The 18,639-nt window shown below is 42.6% G+C and overlaps 2 protein-coding genes across 5 annotated transcripts in view; one reads left to right on the top strand and one right to left on the bottom strand.

Annotated features, from left to right (window-relative positions):
- LOC111169240 (RE1-silencing transcription factor) overlaps positions 1-18,639 on the bottom strand; it is a 199,769-nt gene that overhangs the window by 100,456 nt on the left and 80,674 nt on the right. The window lies entirely within an intron of this gene.
- Positions 10,249-17,664, top strand: LOC149749158 (serine protease inhibitor Kazal-type 2-like). The gene is made up of 3 exons (XM_089911974.1): positions 10,249-10,384; positions 12,010-12,053; positions 17,170-17,664. Exons 1-3 carry the CDS (start codon positions 10,327-10,329, stop codon positions 17,281-17,283), a joined length of 216 nt encoding a protein of 71 aa, XP_089768100.1. The 5' UTR covers positions 10,249-10,326; the 3' UTR covers positions 17,284-17,664.

The following is an 18,639-nucleotide window of genomic DNA, read 5'->3' as shown; positions in this document are numbered from 1 at the left end:
CAGAGCTGAATAGAAAGGAAAACAAGATTGAATTAGCTTTCTCTTTTACATCTTCCTGATCTTTTTGGGCTTATTTACTCTAACTATAAAATGGGGATAGCATTTATTTCATTTGGCAATTGATCTCCAATATTTTGGTCTCCAAAATCAAATTTTTATATTTTTAAAAATTATTGAAGATCCTGAAGAGTGTTTCCTGTTGTGTCTATCAATATTTAATACTATTAGAAATTAAAACTAAGAAATTTAGAAAATATTTATTAAGTCATTTAAAATAATAATAAACAATTCATTACTTGTTAACATAAATAACAAATTTTTTGTGAAAAGTAATTGTATATTCCAAAACGCCACAAAGGTTTGGATTTGATTCAGCGGAGCCAGTTAAAGTTTTCCACAGTGACTTTGGTGCTTCTATAACTTCTGTTTAGATGAGATTTGATAACATGCTGGTCCAAGATGGGCTTAGGAGAGACAACATACATGTTTTGGTACTTATACGGCCTGATTTACTACACTGATTACATTTTTTAAAAAATTCTCTGATCCATAGCTCTTGTATAATCAATTAGGAGTAGGTTATACATTGATTGTGACTATATTTGAAGAGTCTTTTGTTGTTGTTTTAACTGGGTTTTTTATCACAGTAATATCACTAGAATGTAAGCTCCTAGAGGGCAGAGATTTTGATTCTGATGTATGTTTTATTCACTGCTAAATCTGATTCTTAGGACTGCATATATAAATATTTTGTAAATATTTGTGGAATGGATGAATGCATGAAATGAGTGTGACGTTTCTAGGATCACTTATCCTTCTGGATAGTAGGGATGGTTTCATTCAAAAGGAATTACTTATCTTAAAAAAATTCTTTTTCTGTAATTTGCAAATTGTGATCATGCAGAGTGCCCACTTTAAAAAAAAGTTGGGGGGGCTTCCCTGGGGGTGTGGTGGTTAAGAATCTGCCTGCCAATGCAGGGGACACGGGTTCAATCCCTGGTCCAGGAAGAACCCACATGCCGCAGAGCAACTAAGCCCCTGCACCACAACTACTGAGCCTGCGCTCCAGAGCCTGCGGGCCACAACTACTGAGCCCACGCACCACAACTACTGAAGCCTGTGCACCTAGAGCCTGTGCTCAGCAACAAGAGAAGCCACCGCAATGAGAAGCCTGCTCACTACAAGGAGGAGTAGCCCCCACTCGCCGCAACTAGAGAAAGCTTGCATGCAGAAACGAAGACCCACACAGCCAAAAATAAAATACATTTATTTTTTTTTTAAAGCGGGGGAAGGGACTCTCAAAGTACCTCTGTGGTAAAAGTCATAAATATTTGAGAATTCTTTCCAAAAATATACAATTTAACTTTACTGATGATTAGTTTTTTTGTTGTTTTTTGTTGTTTTTTTCTTTTTTTGGCTGCTTTGGGTCTTTGTTGCGGCACGCAGGCTTTCTCTAGCTGCAGCGATCAGGGGTTACTCCTTGTCGCAGTGTACGGGCTTCTCATTGCAGTGGCGTCTCTTGTTGGGGAGCACGGGCTCTAGGCGCACAGGCTTCAGTAGCCGTGGCACGTGGGCTCAGTAGCTGTGGCACACAGGCTTAGTTGCTCTGCGGCATGTGGGATCTTTCGGGACCAGAGCTCGAACCTGTGTCCCCTGCATTGGCAGGCAGATTCTTAACCACTGCACCACCAGGGAAGTCCCTGATGATCAGTTTTTTAAAAATTCTGAGAACCATGTATGTAATAAGCTAGCAAAAATGTTTCTGATAAATTCTCAGTTTTGACCGCTATATTTCTCTGTTTTCCAGCTAACTAGAAGCATATATAGCTAACCAGAAACTAACTTAAAAACATCAGAACACATAATGTCACAATACTCTGTGTAAAGCAGGGGAAAAAGTTAAGGTATTTTAGCATTATTTATTTCTAAGTCATACAGTCATTTTGTTTGTGGTGATTGTGTTCTGTAAAATAATCAGGATACACTTTGACAAAAGATTGTTTTCATATGCATTTATGAATCTGTTTAGTTGAAAGTCTTAGAAAAGTCTAAATATTAAGTCACATTAAACATTATATCATATTACTTTATGCTTAACAAACTGCCCTTCCTTATGGAGAATAATAAAATTACGTATCCTCAACACAGAGTTAAAGCCACCACAATTTGCTAGATCAACATTAATTATTCAGGTTAATTTAACTAATGATGATGTTCCTTTACTATTCAGATTCCTCAGACAATTTTTAGAGCTTCACTTCTTTTTATGCTTTATAACTTAAGATAATTATAGATTTGTATGCAGTTGTAAAAAACAATACAGAGAGCTCTCATATACCTTTTGCACAGGTTGCCCCAGTGGTAACATCTTGCATGATTTTGGTACAACTTCGAAACCTGAAACTGACACTAATACAATCCACCAACTTTATTCAGATTTCACCAGTTTTATCCATACCCATTTGCATGTGTGCATTGAATTCTATGCAATTGTATAACATCTTTAGATTCCTGTGACCCATTGAATCTACAGAACAATTCCATCACACGGATCTCTCATGCTACTTTTGAAAGAGCCACAGCCATTTTTCCTACCCCCACCCCCAACCTCAGCTCTTGGCAATCACTAATCTGTTTATCATCTCTTTAGTTTCATCATTTCAAGCATGTTATATATAGTTGACCCTTTAATAACATGGGTTTGAACTACATCGGTCCGCTTATACACAAATTTTTTTCAAACAAGTACTACAGTACTACACAATCTGTGGTTGGTTGAATCTATGGATGCAGAACCATGGATACAAAGGTGGGTAAAGTTATATTTCAACTGTATGGGATGTCAGCACCCCTGAGCTGTTCAAGGGTCAAATGTAAATAATATTCTACAGTAAGTAACTTTTTGAAGCTGGATTTTTAAAATTCAGCATAAAGCCCTTGAGATCCATCCAAATTGTTACCTATATCAGTTGTCAATTCCTTTTGTTGAGTAGTATTCCATGGTATGAATGTACCACAGTTTGTTTAACTATTCACCTGATGAAGGATATTTAGGTTGTTTCCAGTTTTTGGCTATTAGCAATAAAGCTGCTATAAACATTCATGTATAGATTTTTGTGTAAAAATAAGTTTTCACTTCTGTGGGATAAATGCCAAAGAGCGCTATTGCTGGATTGTATGGTACTTGTATGCTTCATTTTTTAAAAACTGCCAAACTATATTTCAGAGTAGCTGTACCAGTTTACTTTCCCACCAACGAGTGATCTGGCTTCTCCACATCCTTGATAACATTTGATGTGACTATTTTAGCTATTCTGATATATAATGACAACTCATTGTGATTTTAAGTTGCATTCTCCTAATGATTAATGATGTTGAACCTCTTTTCATGTGTTTATTTGCCATCTGTATATCCTTTCCAGTGAAATGTCTGTTCATATCTTTTGCCCATTTTCTAATCAGATTGTTCTTTTGCTCTGAAGTTTTGAGATCTCTCTACATATTCTAGATATGAGTCCATTGTTGGATATGTGGTTTGCAAATATTTTCTCCCAATCTGTAGTTTGTCTTTTCATTCTCTTTACAGGGTTTTTTTTGGCAGAACAAAAGTTTTTAATTTTGATGAAGTCCAATTTATCAATTTGTCTTTTTATGAACCATGCTTTTATGTCAAGTCTAAGAACTCCTTGCCTAGGTTCTGAAATTTTTCTCCTATGTTTTTCTCTAAAATCTTATTTATTTATTTATTTATTTATTTATTTTTGGCTGCATTGGGTCTTCGTTACTGTGCACGGGCTGTCTCTAGTTGCGGCGAGTGGGGGCTACTCTTCGTTGTGGTGTGCAGGCTTCTCACTGCGATGGCTTCTCTTGTTGCAGAGCACGGGCTCTAGGCACGCCGGCTTCAGTAGTTGTGGCTCAAGGGCTGTAGAACGCAGGCTCAGTAGTTGTGGCACATGGGCTTAGGTGCTCCATGGCATGTAGAATCTTCCCAGACCAGGGCTCGAACCCATGTCCCCTGCATTGGCAGGTGGATTCTCAACCACTGCACCACTAGGGAAGCCCTTCTCTCAAATTTTAAAGTTTCACGTTTTACATTTAAATCCACATTCCATTTTGAGTTAATTTTAGTGTAACAAGACTTCCTTTTTATGCTTATGGATGCCTTTTAAAAGCCTAGTATCAATAATTAAATATGGACTGGATGATATCCTATGATGGGGTTTGTATGTAAGATTTCTTATTTGGTTGTAGCATTAGAAACAGTAAAAGCACCTTCAGATTGCATAATTTCAAAAGATTCACCAGCACCTGTAATCAGAGGCAGAAGAGCAGCAAGTGACAGACACTAAAGTTAAATGTCACACTTCCTAGAGGCACAATCGACCAGATGATTCAGGATAAAAGAAAAATGATTTTGAATGAAGGGACCATATATAGGGCTGAAAAAAATTTTTATTTTGCCAACATTGCCTAGGTAATTTATCGAATGTTCATTCATTTGGAGCTGTGGAGACCTAAGCAGTAGTGAATACCTAAAGAAGGACTAAAAACAAAGCAACAAGCATTAACCACAGAACTGCAGAACAAATCTCCTAGCTTGCTCTTGGTGTTACTAACATGACAACGGTTGCATTGGCCATTTTTGTTCAGCATATTTGTTCAGGGGTCAGTAAACTATGGTCTACAGTCTAAATATGGCCTGATGCCTGTTTCTGTAAAGTTTTGCTGGAATGCAGCCACGTCCATTTGCTGACTCATACATAATCTGCCTGCTTTTGCACTAGAATGGCAGAAGTGATGAGTTGTGCATGACCCAGAAAGTCTAAAGTACTTACTCTCTGAGCTATTTGTAATGAGATGGATAGACCTAGAGTCTGTCATACAGAGTGAAGTAAGTCAGAAAGAAAAAGACAAATACCGTATGCTAACACATATATATGGAATTTAAGGGGGAAAAAAAAATGTCATGAAGAACCTAGGGGTAAGACAGGAATAAAGACGCAGACCTACTGGAGAACGGACTTGAGGATATGGGGAGGGGGAAGGGTGAGCTTTGACAGGGCGAGAGAGAGTCATGGACATATACACACTAACAAACGTAGTAAGGTAGATAGCTAGGGGGAAGCAGCCGCAAGGCACAGGGATATTAGCTCGGTGCTTTGTGACAGCCTGGAGGGGTGGGATAGGGAGAGTGGGAGGGAGGGAGACGCAAGAGGGAAGACATATGGGAACATATGTATATGTATAACTGATTCACTTTGTTATAAAGCAGAAACTAACACACCATTGTAAAGCAATTATACCCCAATAAAGATGTTTAAAAAAAATAAATAAAAAAAATAAAGTACTTACTCTCAGGCCCTTTACAGAAAATTTTTTGTCAACTCTTATTCTTGGCTGACAAATGCTGACACAACTATGTGAAAAGCACCCTGGTATAAAATATTCCTAAGGTGTGATATCAACTGTTTGGAACAAAATAACATAAAGGCAGCAGCGTCCACCCACATCAATTTATAAGAAATCTACCTTGAGGGGTAAATGGCTTTCTTTTTGAAGCTGAAATTCCTGCTAACACAACTCTAAGTGTTGTTCCTGAGTCTGTGCTCAGATTTCAGTTTGTGTTCCTGAACATCAAATGTGAAGGTGTTTATAAGCAAGTGTCTATGTTATTTGGTAATAGAAATCCCACAAATTTAAGAAAATATCTTTGTATGAAAGTCAGCAAAATAAGTCATCTCCATTTCATGACCATTGTTCAAAGAATTTACATTACGTATCTCAGAAAAGTATTAACATCCATTTCAAATTTACGCTCTGACCTCAATAGGACACTAGCCAGAACTTTAGTTATGCACAGTTCCAGGTAGAGTTTAAAACTGCACATTGTCAGGCTTCCCTGGTGGCACAGTGGTTGAGAGTCCGCCTGCCGATGCAGGGGACACGGGTTCGTGCCCCAGTCCGGGAAGATCCCACATGCCGCGGAGTGGCTAGGCCCGTAAGCCGTGGCCGCTGAGCCTGCACGTCCGGAGCCTGTGCTCCGCAACGGGAGAGGCCACAACAGTGAGAGGCCCGTGTACCGCAAAAACAAAAACAAAACTGCACATTGTCTTCTTGTCCCTGTACCTGAGGTTGCTAAAGTCAAGGGGTAGGACATGTGACAGTGCCAGTCATTAGGTTGTAGTATGTCAGCTCTAAAACCAGCCTTCCAGACTCTGTGATGATAGATTTCTGCAGACCTCCCATCTACTTTGCTAGCTGGCTTCTTCTGCCAATAGGGATGTGTCAGGGGGTGACTGCAAGTCAAGGGGATGGAGGAGGGACTTGCTGTTTCTTTCAGTGGTGCCCCAGCTATGGCCATTGGCAATAGCAGCTGGTTCCAGTCTCCAGCTTTGTCACACATTCTCAAAACTGCCTCATTGGACATCCCTGGTGGAGCAGTGGTTAAGAATCCACCTGCCAATGCAGGGGACACAGGTTCAAGCCCTGGTCTGGGAAGCTCCCACATGCTGTGGAGCAACTAAGCCCGTGCGCTGCAACTACTGAGCCCGTGCACCACAACTATTGAAGCCCACATGCCTAGAACCCATGCTCTACAACAAGAGAAGCCACCACAATGAGAAGCCCGCACACCACAACAAAGAGTAGCCCCTGCTCGCCGCCACAAAGGCCCAATGTAGCCAAAAATAAAGAAATTAAAACAAACAAACAAACTGTCTCATCATGGCCCTTACACCCACCAGCACCAGCCAGGTAGCACCCCGGCTCAGAGGTCTGAGTTCCAGCTTTCCAGGGCCTCTCCTCCAAATTGCTAGGTTCTGCGAATCCCAAATTCTTCCCTTTGTTCCCCCAGACTTAGGGATGATGCCCATATTCTGAAGTTACTATCTCTGTGTGTTACCTCATGGTTCCCTTTCTGCTTTTTTCAGTTCTCCGATTCTAGCCTGGCCAAGTTCTCATATTAAATTCTCTCTGGTGAAATATCTAGTGAGGCTTGTGTTTTCCAGACTAGACCCTGACTGAACCAGGAAGTATGTCACAGATCAACATTGACACATATGCATAAGAGTTGGAAAAGAAACAGATCTATGCACTAACTTGTTGTGCCTCTTTGGCCAAATTATTTCTCTTCCCTAAACTTATTAATATTCGCTGAATAACTACCAAAGTCTGTATTTAGAATAAGTAAATATGTCAATGGGACCTTCTCAAGGGAAAAAAATCAGTAAATAAATATTCTGAAATACTATATGAGGTCCTGTTGGAGAGCATTGATGTATGTGTCTCAGAATAACCTTTCATTATTTGTTAAATTTCTTTTTTTTTCAACTTAATTAATTAATTTGGTTGCGCTGGGTCTTAGTTGTGGCAGGTGGGCTCCTTAGTTGTGGCTCACAGGCTCCTTAGTTGTGGCATGTAGGCTCTTTAGTTGCAGCAGGTGGGCTCCTTAGCTGCGGCTCGCGGACTCCTTAGTTGCAGCATGTGGGCTCCTTAGTTGTGGCATGTGAACTCTTAGTTGTGGCATGCATGTGGGATCTGGTTCCCTGACCAGGGATTGAACCTGGGCGCCCTGCATTGGGAGCGCAGAGTCTTATCCACTGCGCCACCAGGGAAGTCCCCTGTTAAATTTCTTAAATTTTAATTATTTTAATAAAACATGATACATGCCAGAAGGGCTATCATCAAAAACACTACAAATAACAAATGCTGGGGAGGTTGTGGAGAAAAGGAAACCTTCATACACTATTGGTGGGAATGTATATTGGTGCAACCACTGTGGAAAATAGTATGGAGGTTTCCAAAAAACTAAAAACAGAACTACCATATGATCCAGCAATTCCACTCCTGGGTATTTATACAAAAAAAATGAAAACACTAATTCAAAAAGGTACATGCACCCCAATGTTCATAGCAGTATTATTATTTCTTTTTTAATTTACTTACTTTATTCATTTATTTTTGGCTGTGTTGGGTCTTCGTTGCTGCCCGAGGGCTTTCTCTAGTTGTGGCGAACGGGGGCTACTCTTCATTGCGGTGCACGGGCTTCTCACTGCGGTGGCTTCTCTTGCTGCAGAGCATGGGCTCTAGGTGCACAGGCTTCAGTAGTTGTGGTTCGTGGGCTCAGTAGTTGTGGCTCACGGCTCTAGAGCGCAGGCTCAGTAGTTGTGGTGCACGGGCTTAGTTGCTCCACGGCATATGGGATATTCCAGGACCAGGGCTCGAACCTGTGTCCCCTGCATTGGCAGGTGGATTCTTAACCACTGCACCACCAGGGAAGCCCCATAGCAGCATTATTTGCAATTGCCAAGATATGGAAGCAACTTAAATGTCCATCAACAGATGAATGGATAAAGAAGAAGTGGTACATATATAAAATGGAATACTACTCAGCCATAAAAAAGAATAAAAATTTGCCATTTGCGAAAACATGAATGGATTTGTAGGATATTATGCTAAGTGAAATAAGTCAGACAGAGAAAGATGAATACTGTATGATATCACTTAAATGTGGAATCTAAAAGATAAAACAAACTAGTAAATATAACAAAAAAGAAACAGACTCACAGATATGGAGAACAAACTAGTGGTTACCAGTGGAGAGAAGGAGGAGGGAAGAGGCAAGATAGGGTTAGGGGATTAAGAGGTACAAACTACTACATATAAAATGAATAAGTGGGACTTCCCTGGTAGCACAGTGGTTAAGAATCCGCCTGCCAAAGCAGGGGACACAGGTTCAAGCCCTGGTCCGGGAAGATCCCACATGTCGCAGAGCAACTAAGCCCGTGTGCCACAACTACTGAGCCTGCGCTCTAGAGCCTGTGAGCCACAATTACTGAGCCCATATGCCACAACTACTGAAGCCTGTGCTCCTAGAGCCCATGCTCCGCAACAAGAGGAGCCACTGCAGTGAGAAGCCCACTCACCACAACGAAGAGTAGCCCCCGCTCGCCACTAGAGAAAGCCTGCATGCAGCGACAAAGACGCAACACAGCCAAAAAAATTTTTTTAATAAATAAATAAATAAGCTATAAGGATATATCATACCACACAAGTAATATAGCCAATATTTTATAATAACTATAAATGGAGTATAACCTTTAAAAACTGTGACTCACTATGCTGTATACCTGAAACTTATATAACATTGTACATCAACTATACCTCAATTAAAATATTTTTAATGATACATGCATATAATTTTATATTTAATTTTTTTATTGAGGTATATATCCAGCTCCAAATTTGTGATTCCAACTTGGAGGTCTAATAGGCATCCTCTCCAAATGTTCTTCATCACAGAAATGGCATCACCACACATCCACCGGCTCAGGACAAAATCCCAGGAAGCATCCTTGGTTCTTCTCCTCACTCCAGTTGGTTCCACCTCCAAAAGACATCCTGAATCTATTTCTCACCAGTCCCCTATTATCCATTAATTCCAGCTGCCATCATCCCTTACTGTAAAAGCCACCTAATTTGTCCCCCTGCCTCCGCTCTTACCTATCTCCTCTATTCTTCATCCAATCTCTTAAGACGTAAGTCATATCAGGGCCATGCCCCTGCTTAAAATCCTCCACTGGCTTCCCACTGCAACAGGAACAAATCCAAACCCCTTATCATGGCCTACATGACCACACATGTTCATGACCTTGTCCAGATCTCTGCACTTGCTTTTTCTTGAGCCTGGAATATCTGTCCTCAAGGTCTTCACCAGGCTTTCTTCTCATCCTTTAGCTTTCAGCTTAAATGCCACCTCTGAAAGGCCTTTCCTGACCTCCCAATGGAAAGTCTTCTCCTCCCCACTGCCAACTCTCTAGCACCTAATTTTAGAAATTATTGTATTCACTTGTTTTGGAGTTCCCTCTGTTACCTCTGCCCCAACACCTACACTGGAAAGCTTCCAGACAGCAGGGACGCCTTTGTTAAGTTCATCCCCAAAACAGTTCCTGGGATAGAGAAGATGCTGAATAAACTGGGGTTGATTGACAGAGTCCACAAGCTTATCCAGGGCTCTTACAAGGTTTTTGTCTGCTGCAGGGGACATGGTCCCCTTAATTGCTTGCTCCCATTCTCAGTGGAGTAGGGGTGGGACTGGGGCAAGGGTAGGGAGGTTGGAGGCTAGTAACCACCCTCCTCTACCTTTTTCTCCCCACTTCCTCCATACCCCCTCCTCACACCCTTTCCTGCCCCTCCTACCTGCTCCGTTCTTCCTCCTCTTACCCGCCTCTCCTTCACCCCACCCTGTCGCGTGTCCCACCCGAAGGCACTCTCCGTGTCGCACGGGCGCTGGAGCGCAGGGACCCGACCGCCGGCCGCGGAGGGAGGATGGCGCTCGAGGCCCTGCGCTTGGGGCTGTTGCTCCTGGTCTGCTGGGACTCGGCAGGTAACGCTCACCTGTGGGCCTGCTCCGCGGAGGACCGGCCGAGGAGTTACCGAGAGGGGGTCTCGCTGGCGACTGCCCCTGCCCGGGTCCGGACGGCCTTGGCGTCCCTCCGCGCACCCGTTACTGGCGGTTCCAGGCCCGCCCCGCGGTTGTCTAGGGACACGAACTTGGGGGTGTGCGGGGCTGGCGTTGTGAAGCCAGCAACCCTCTTTAGTTCTTGCTTGGGCTTCGTTCCCAGCATCTTCTTAGTGACCCTGCTGTCTGCTCTTTCTCCCTTAAAGCAGATTTCCTGGAGCCCAAGATCGGGAGTTGGGTTTTTATGTACCAGGGGCCCTACAGAGCCTCAGCAGGAGATGTACAGGAATCAGGAATTGTGAACGCCAAGGGCGCCGGGCACTCTGGGGCTCATGAGAAAGGGGCCTTAGTCCAGCCAGACTTGATGCCCATTTAAAATGGAGTTAAAATAGTAACCCCTAGTGTTAAGTTTTGTGTTTATTACGGTGAGACACAGAGGAAAAGAATACCGTGAGTTACTGAATTACTTCTCTGACTTTTGGGGTTTTTTAGCCAGGAAAATCTGACTTTTTATTTCTTAAATACTGTGAAGGAAGAGGGGCAAAATGGTCCCCTGATGATGGAGGGCCATGGAGCAAAGAGTAGGGATCATCAGCAGAGGTCCTGTGGGCATTAGGGAAGCGCGGGGTGCCGTAGTTAGGGTCTTCCTGCAGCGGCTTTTGTATTATCAGCCCGGAGCTTGCATCTCTTGGCAAGACTATCACTGAGGTAGATGTCGCTCAGTGGGGGCTGTGGGTTCACTTTCCGCTGGCTCTGAATGTCCTGCTGGATAATAGGGACCCATTCTGGGGGGACTGCAGCTGCCCAAAGTTCTGTCTCAGCTGAAGCTCCATCATGCTTGTCTCGGGAGCCCCCCTCAAGGAGCAGCAGGTGGACTTTGGGACACGGCCTCTTCTGCTGTTGTTCCAAGGGCTGGGTAAGCATTCTCCAGCTGAGGCTCAGGGGAAGTTCTTTCTGATCTCTGAACTTCCACTGGCTCCTCAGGAATCAGCTGGGGCAAGGGGCGAGGTGGGTGTGACCAACCCTGCAAACATATCTGAGGATGGAATCAGGGCCTCTTCTCTCATTTTTGTTATGTAGCTCCAAATTCCTTTCTCAAGCAAACTTATTAGGGTGGTCAGTTACAGAGCTGGTACCAAATGTTCTCTGTGTGCCTGCTAGGAGAGGTGCCAGAACACAAACGAACATACTTCTTAGGAGTTCTTCAACAGCTGGACGTGGGAGAGAAAAGGAGAAGGTGTGGCCTGTATAAATCACAAGCTGGGGCTTCCCTGGTGGCGCAGGGGTTGAGAGTCCGCCTGCCGATGCAGGAGACACGGCACAGGTTCGTGCCCCGGTCCGGGAGGATCCCACATGCCACGGAGCGGCTGGACCTGTGAGCCATGGCCACTGAGCCTGCGCGTCCGGAGCCTGTGCTCCGCAACGGGAGAGGCTGAGTCAGTGAGAGGCCCGCGTACCGCAAAAAAAAAAAAATCACAAGCTGGATTTAAAAAACCCCTTATGAACTGACCTTAATTACATCCTTTAAAATGTCTGTTTTCTTCTTGCAGCCTCTTTGAATGCTCAATTTGGTCAACATTCAGAATATAGAACAGTAAGTAAGAAACCACTTGTATCATTTCTACTGATATGTGAAGCTGACAACAGTTTGGGTTGGGGGCTGGTTTTCAGGTCTGACCTGCCACTTTCGAAACAGTGCTTCTTTAGAAACCAGATTCTCAGGCAGGCTTTTTGATACGGATCACAATGTACAGGTTGGTTGAAAATAGCTCAGGCCTTGGATACCTCAGGGCTTTGTTTCCTTTAATGTTCCCTTTGATGATTTAGAAGATCCTAAGCCTAATAGTTACACCTTATACTAGGCATTTTATGTATATTAACAAGTTAAATTCTGTGGAAGTAAAGGAAGACCAACCAAATGACTAGCAAAAGCTAGTTATTCAACATGCACCCCAGTACTCATAGCAGCACTATTTATAGTAGCCAAGACATGGAAGCAACCTAAGTGTCCATCGACAGACAAATGGATAAAGAAGACACGGTACTTATATACAATGGAATACTACTACTCAGCTATAAAAAAGAACAAAATAATGCCATTTGCAGCAACATGGACGGACCTGGAGATTATCATACTAACTGAAGTAAGACAGAGAAAGACAAATAATCATATATAACTTAAATGTGGAACCTAAAATATGACACAAATGAACCTACCTATGAAACAGAAACAGACTCAGACAGAGGACAGACTTATGGTTGCCAAGGGGGAGGGGGAGGGAAGGAAAAATTAGGAGTTTGGGATTAACATATGCACAATACTATATATAAAATAGATAAACAACAAGGACCTGCTGTGTAGCATGGGGAACTATATTCAATGTCTTGTAGTGACCTATAATGGAAAAGAATCTGAAAAAGAATATATATATATATATATGTATGTATATATCTGAATCACTTTGCTGTACACCTGAAACTAACACAACATTGTAAATAACTATACTTCACTTTTTTTAAAAGGTTAATAATAATAAAAAGCTAGTTATTCAGAGCTTGATGTAGCAAGTGGTTAGCCATGTCACTTGCGTCATTTTGGCTGAGACTAAAAGGCAGAGAGTGGGAAGGCTTTAAAGTGGGAAAATGGGAAAGCATCAGGTATGCCCTGATTGAGGCTATTGGCATGGCGAAGCTGTAGGTGGGTAACTAGAAGCAGGCATCCTATGTGAATTGTTAGAAGGACATATTTGGCTTTCTCTGACTGGGCCTAAGTTGGAAGCAGGGACAAAATTTAGGAGACTATCAGTTTCCCTAATCAAGTCCTGGCCATTTGGGGCCAATTGTTACAGAGCTTACTGTTTGGCTCCCTGGATGTCACTACAGATAGCTATCTGATTTTTTACCAGTCTGACTCTAGCAGACTGGCTTCCTGGACTGGTTATTCTAAATAATGTGTTGGTTTCCTGGGCAGCTTGCTAAGGTTGTGGGTCAGAGTTCTTAATATCTGGTCTGACACTGTCCATTTGTATACGCAGTCTCTCATTTCTCACAATGACCTTGTAAGATAGATAGATATTATTATTTACATATGGGGATACTGACCTCAGTGGGTTAGGTAACTTTGAGTATTCAATTTAGTACAGACCTTTTCCCGGAAACTTTCCCACCCTGTTTTCTTCCTCCAAAACAGACATACATGGACTTTCTCTGTGCCTCCATTCAAACTACACTGCATTATCATCACCACCATGCTAGTGTAGGGAGGAAAAAAATCTTTCCTCTACGCTTCTAAGTTCTCAGCTGGGGCCCCTATAACAAAGGACAGGTTAACAAGAGAAAAATAAACAAACATTTATTAACAAGTGCATTGTGCATACACATGGGAGCACTCAAGAGATGAGTAATTCAAAGAGGTGGCTTAGAAATCTGCCTTATATAGATAGCATCTTTACCAGAGAGCAATAAGTTTGTAGATAAATGACAGGACAAAGGAAAATGGTTTTAGGCTTCCAAGGGTGGCAAACAGTGGGAAGACAAATAATGGGAGGAAACTAATGGGGTAAGGTTTGTTTGCAGATTCCTCAGGTCCCACCTCTGGACTGATAAGAGTCCAGAGTCATCTCCAGTAAAGGAGAATTTATATCCTGCCCTTAGGCAGAAAAGGGGAAGAGAGAGAGAGAGCTGCATATTAACTGCTTTTAGCTCAAAATAATTTTTATATCAAAGAGCCATATTTTGGGGGTGACATAGCCTGGTTTCCTTCAACAGTGAATGCTTAGATACCAGACAGTGTTCTAAATTCTTTGTATAGAATAACTCACTTAATCCTTTATAGCAGTAAAAGTAGGTACCATTATTATCCCCCTGGTCAAGTTCACATGGAAATGGTGGAACTGTGGTTCCAACCCAGGCATTCTGACTCCAGATCCAGTGCTCTTCACTAGCCCATCAGAGCACTGAATTGTAATTGTCTGTCTCCCTCCAGTAAACTGTATATTTTGTGGTCAAGGATGATGTCTTGTTATTTGGTGCCCAGCCTTCAGCACTTAATGGGTGCCCAATAATACTTTTACTCAGATGACTCAGTTTTCTTGGGTTTGATTTTCTTTCAGAAAAATGGGGATAATAACAGCAAAAACTCACTCTGGCATCTTCCATTTAAGCAACTCACATACGGCCCTCTCCTTTCTCTCTGAACAGTTTCCACAGCAGATCACTCACTCACTGGTTGTAGACAGACCACTGTCTCGTATGACTACTCTCTTGTAAAGTCGAATATTTCCATCAGTGGAGTTGTATTCTCACCAAGACTCAAGTATGTGTGTTCACAGGCCTGTTATGTGAGTCTCCAGTCTTATTTTAATTAAAAATGTAAAAACAGCATAAACATGAGTGTAAAGAGATAAGCCGTTTATATGAGAACTGTGTCAAATGCTTTTGAAAGACTTGCTAAAAGACAAAACGCTAAAAACAAAAAAATTGCTCTTGAATTAGGTGTAGGTAAAACAATGGTAAATAATTGGGGAATTATGTTTTAATTGTATATTACCTTGTTGTAACAGTGTCTTTAAATTCTCACAATATTTAAAATGGGTAGTTTTACCCGCCAGGAGACATTTAGACAGTCATTTTGATTGTCTAACTGGGGAGTTGTTACTGGCATCTAGTGGATAGAGAACAGAGATGCTACTAAACTTCCTCCAATGCACAGGGCAGCCTCACACAACAAAGAATTATCTGGTCCAAAATATGAATGGGGTTGAGAAATCCCATTTTTAAAGAAACCAAAACAGGAAATCGTAGGTGATTTATTATGTGTATGATTTTTGCAGTGATAGTGCACAGAACTCTAATTAGTTGAAACATTCATAGGAAAAGTCTTATGTCTTATGTCAGGTAGGATTAGATTCAGCTGCAAGAAAACAACGACTCAAAATAACAGCTCACAGAGCTGCCATCTTAGGACATGGCCTTTGGCCTCCCGGTCTGTAAGATAAAAAGTGGCGTTCCATGTACCCAGGAGCAGGATGGAGGAATGGACAAAGGAGAATAAGAATTGGGGGAAGCAGAGGACAGGTACCAACTTTCTTTTAAAGGAGGTTCCCAGAAGCTACTATACAATAATTCCACTTGTATCCCATCAGCCTGACCTTGATCATATGGTCATACCTAGCTGCAAGGGAGGTTATCTTAGTGTAGGTAGCATTACAGCTGGCCATGTGCCTTGTCATTGTCTTACATCAAAAGATTGGCATCTGTTTTCTTTTATGTTTTAAGAGATTCTGTTATTGTTTCCCTGTTAATTGACTTTTTCAATTAAGTGAGCAATTACCACTTGTCCCAATCTCATTGGATAAGAGGGCATCTACTCTCCTGTGGAAGCCCTGGAAGGCAACATCTTAATGAAGCTGGGGCAGCAAGAACACATCAGGCTCCTAAATGGAGATAGAGGGCTGAATGGAGGATGGAAAGTGTCAAAAAAGTTCTTTACTTTAGAGTTTGGCCCATGGCCAGCCCTGCTTAGCTCTTTATAAATCCAGATATCAGTAGAAATGTGTAGTTCATTTATTAATAATGCTAAACAGGGTGACTTGCTCTGAAGTGAGGAACGGTAATCACTACTAAAACATACACAAACAGAAATACAGCAGGCCATATATTTAACCTGTTATTAAAGTGGGACACTGCACATCATAGTGTGACCATTGTGACCATTTCTAGTCCTGGCTCTGCTAGAGACTAGTGGCTGTGCACAAGACATGTTACCTATCTGGCCTCAATTCCATGAAATCTGAGGGTTGAGTTCCATGACTCCATATCGGTTTCTTAAGGCTGCCGTAATAAAGCCACAAACTGGATATCTTACACAACAGAAATGAACTGTCTCAGAGTTCTCAAGGCTAGAAGTCCAAACTCAAGGTGTTGGCAGGGTTGCTTCCTTCAGAGGGAGAATCTGTTCTATTCCTCTGTCCTAGTATCTGGTAGCCTCAGGCATTCCTTGGCTAGTTAATGGCATTCTCTTGGTGTCTTCACATGATCTTCCCTCTGTGTGTGACTCTGTTGTCCATATTTCCCTTTTGATAAGGACACCAGTCATATTGGATTAGGGCCAATTCTACTAACCTTAAGTTGATTACCTATATAAAGACCCTATTTCCATATATGGTCACATTCTGAGGTACTGGGGGTTAGGACTTTAACATATCTTTCTGGGTGGACACAATTAAACCCATAACAACCCCTGAGATCTAATTCTGAACCTACTGCTTTCTTTAATGCTGTTGCTTAAATGCCAGTATCTTAAAAGTCCAGACAGGATTCCCGAGTGGTCTGGGCATTATGCACAGGGATTAGGTGGAATATAACAGGACATTCTCATGGAGGTGGTAGTGAAGAGCAAATTATGAAGCTGGAGGATAGTAAAGTAGGTTTGGTGACATATCTTGGACTTTCATTTAAAAATCAGCCAGACAGAACCTTTCTCTGAGGTCCTTTTCTTACATAGCAGGTACTGACCCATTGCTTCAACACTGCATCTGATTTTTGCATTAGAAAAAACTTTTTTTTTTTTTTGTGGAAAATAGAAATCTTTCTGTAGGCTGTTTCTAGGAAATCTAGGAAAATGTGGGTGTTTGGCCTCCTCTCAGCTGTTTTGTGATGAGAAAGTCTCACAGTATTCTCCAATTGCTGTCTTCCTTTCTCTTTTCCAGCCAGATTGCAATCAGTATAAATTACCAGGATGTCCCAGGGACTTTAGCCCTGTGTGTGGAAGCGACATGTCCACTTATCCCAATGAGTGTACTCTGTGTGTGAAAATCAGGTAACAATTTTACAGTATAAACTAGCCAAGTTTTCTTTAGTTCTTCTCATGAATTTTGATTACTTAGGAAGTTGTGACTCTTTTCTTGGACACAAGAATCAAATGTGACATAAGTAGTTCTGTTTTAAGACTGACATTTTAAAAAACACAGAATCCTCCAGTGCATTTTCTAGGCTAAAGTTAGACAATAAGGTGTGTGATTAATCAATTATAGACTGGATAATTAAGTGATGTACTATCAGGGATGGGTAGTTTCCAAAAATTAAGAATATATTTAGGATTGTAGCTGCAGTGCACTTTGCAGCCCCGTTGGTCGAGCCTGTGCTAGGCACTGAGAAAGAAGACCTGGGTCTGCCACCCAGTGTCTAGGGACAGTTCCAGAGTAATGAATCAGTGTGTCTTCAGAGGAATGAAAGAAAACAAGGAAGGGAATGGTAGCTATTTCTGGGTTTTGAGGCAGGTCATGGAGCTGAGGCCCTGCCATGTAGACCCCAGCCCATAAACAACCCTACCCATCCTGGCACAACTTGAAGGGGAACAGGGATGTCCCAGAGCATCAAGTTCCCTAAGAATGAATTGTCCCTCAGGAGACAAGATGGGGGAGTAGAAGGACTTGAGCTCACCTCCTCTCACGAAAACACCAAAATCACAACCAACTGCTGAACAATCATCGACAAAAAAGATGGGAACCTACCAAAAAAGATATTCTACATTGAAAGACAAAGAGGAAGCCAAAACCAGATGGTAGGAGGGGTGCTTTCGCGATATAATCAAATGCTATACCTGCTGGTTGGGCAACCCTCAAACTGGAAAATAATCATATCACAGAGGTTCTCCCACAGGAGTGAGAGTTCTGAGCCCCATGTCAGTCTCCCCAGCCTGCGGTTCTGGCACTGGGAGAAGTCCCCAGAGCATTTGGCTTTGAAGGCCAGCAGGGCTTGAGTGCTGGAGCTCCACAGGACTGAGGGAAATAGAGACTCCACTCTTGGAGGGAGCACACAAGGTTTCATGTGCACTGGTTCCCAGCCAAAGCAGTGATTCCACAGGAGCCTGAGCCAGATGTAACTACAGGTCTTGGAAGGACTCCTGGGGAGGCAGGGGTCGGCTGTGGTTCACTGTGGGGGCAAGGACACTGGTGGCGGAGGCCCCAGGGAATATTCATCGGGCGTGTGCTCTCCTGGAGGTCGCCATCTCAGCACCAAAACCTGGCCCCACCCAACAGCTTGCAGGCTCCAGTGCTGGGACGACTCAGGCCAAACAACCAACACAGCCCCACCCATCAGCAAAGTTGTCTAAAGTTGTCCTGAGCCAACGGCTGCCTATAAACAGACCCCTTGACATGGCCCTGCCCACCAGAAGG

Source organism: Delphinapterus leucas, chromosome 5 (assembly GCF_059928025.1).
Source record: "Delphinapterus leucas isolate spDelLeu-1000000601 "Yukka" chromosome 5, BTC_Dleu_Yukka2, whole genome shotgun sequence".
Classification (NCBI taxonomy): Eukaryota; Metazoa; Chordata; class Mammalia; order Artiodactyla; family Monodontidae; genus Delphinapterus; species Delphinapterus leucas.
Note: the sequence above shows the minus strand (reverse complement) of the source record. Positions and strands in the feature narration are given on the sequence as shown.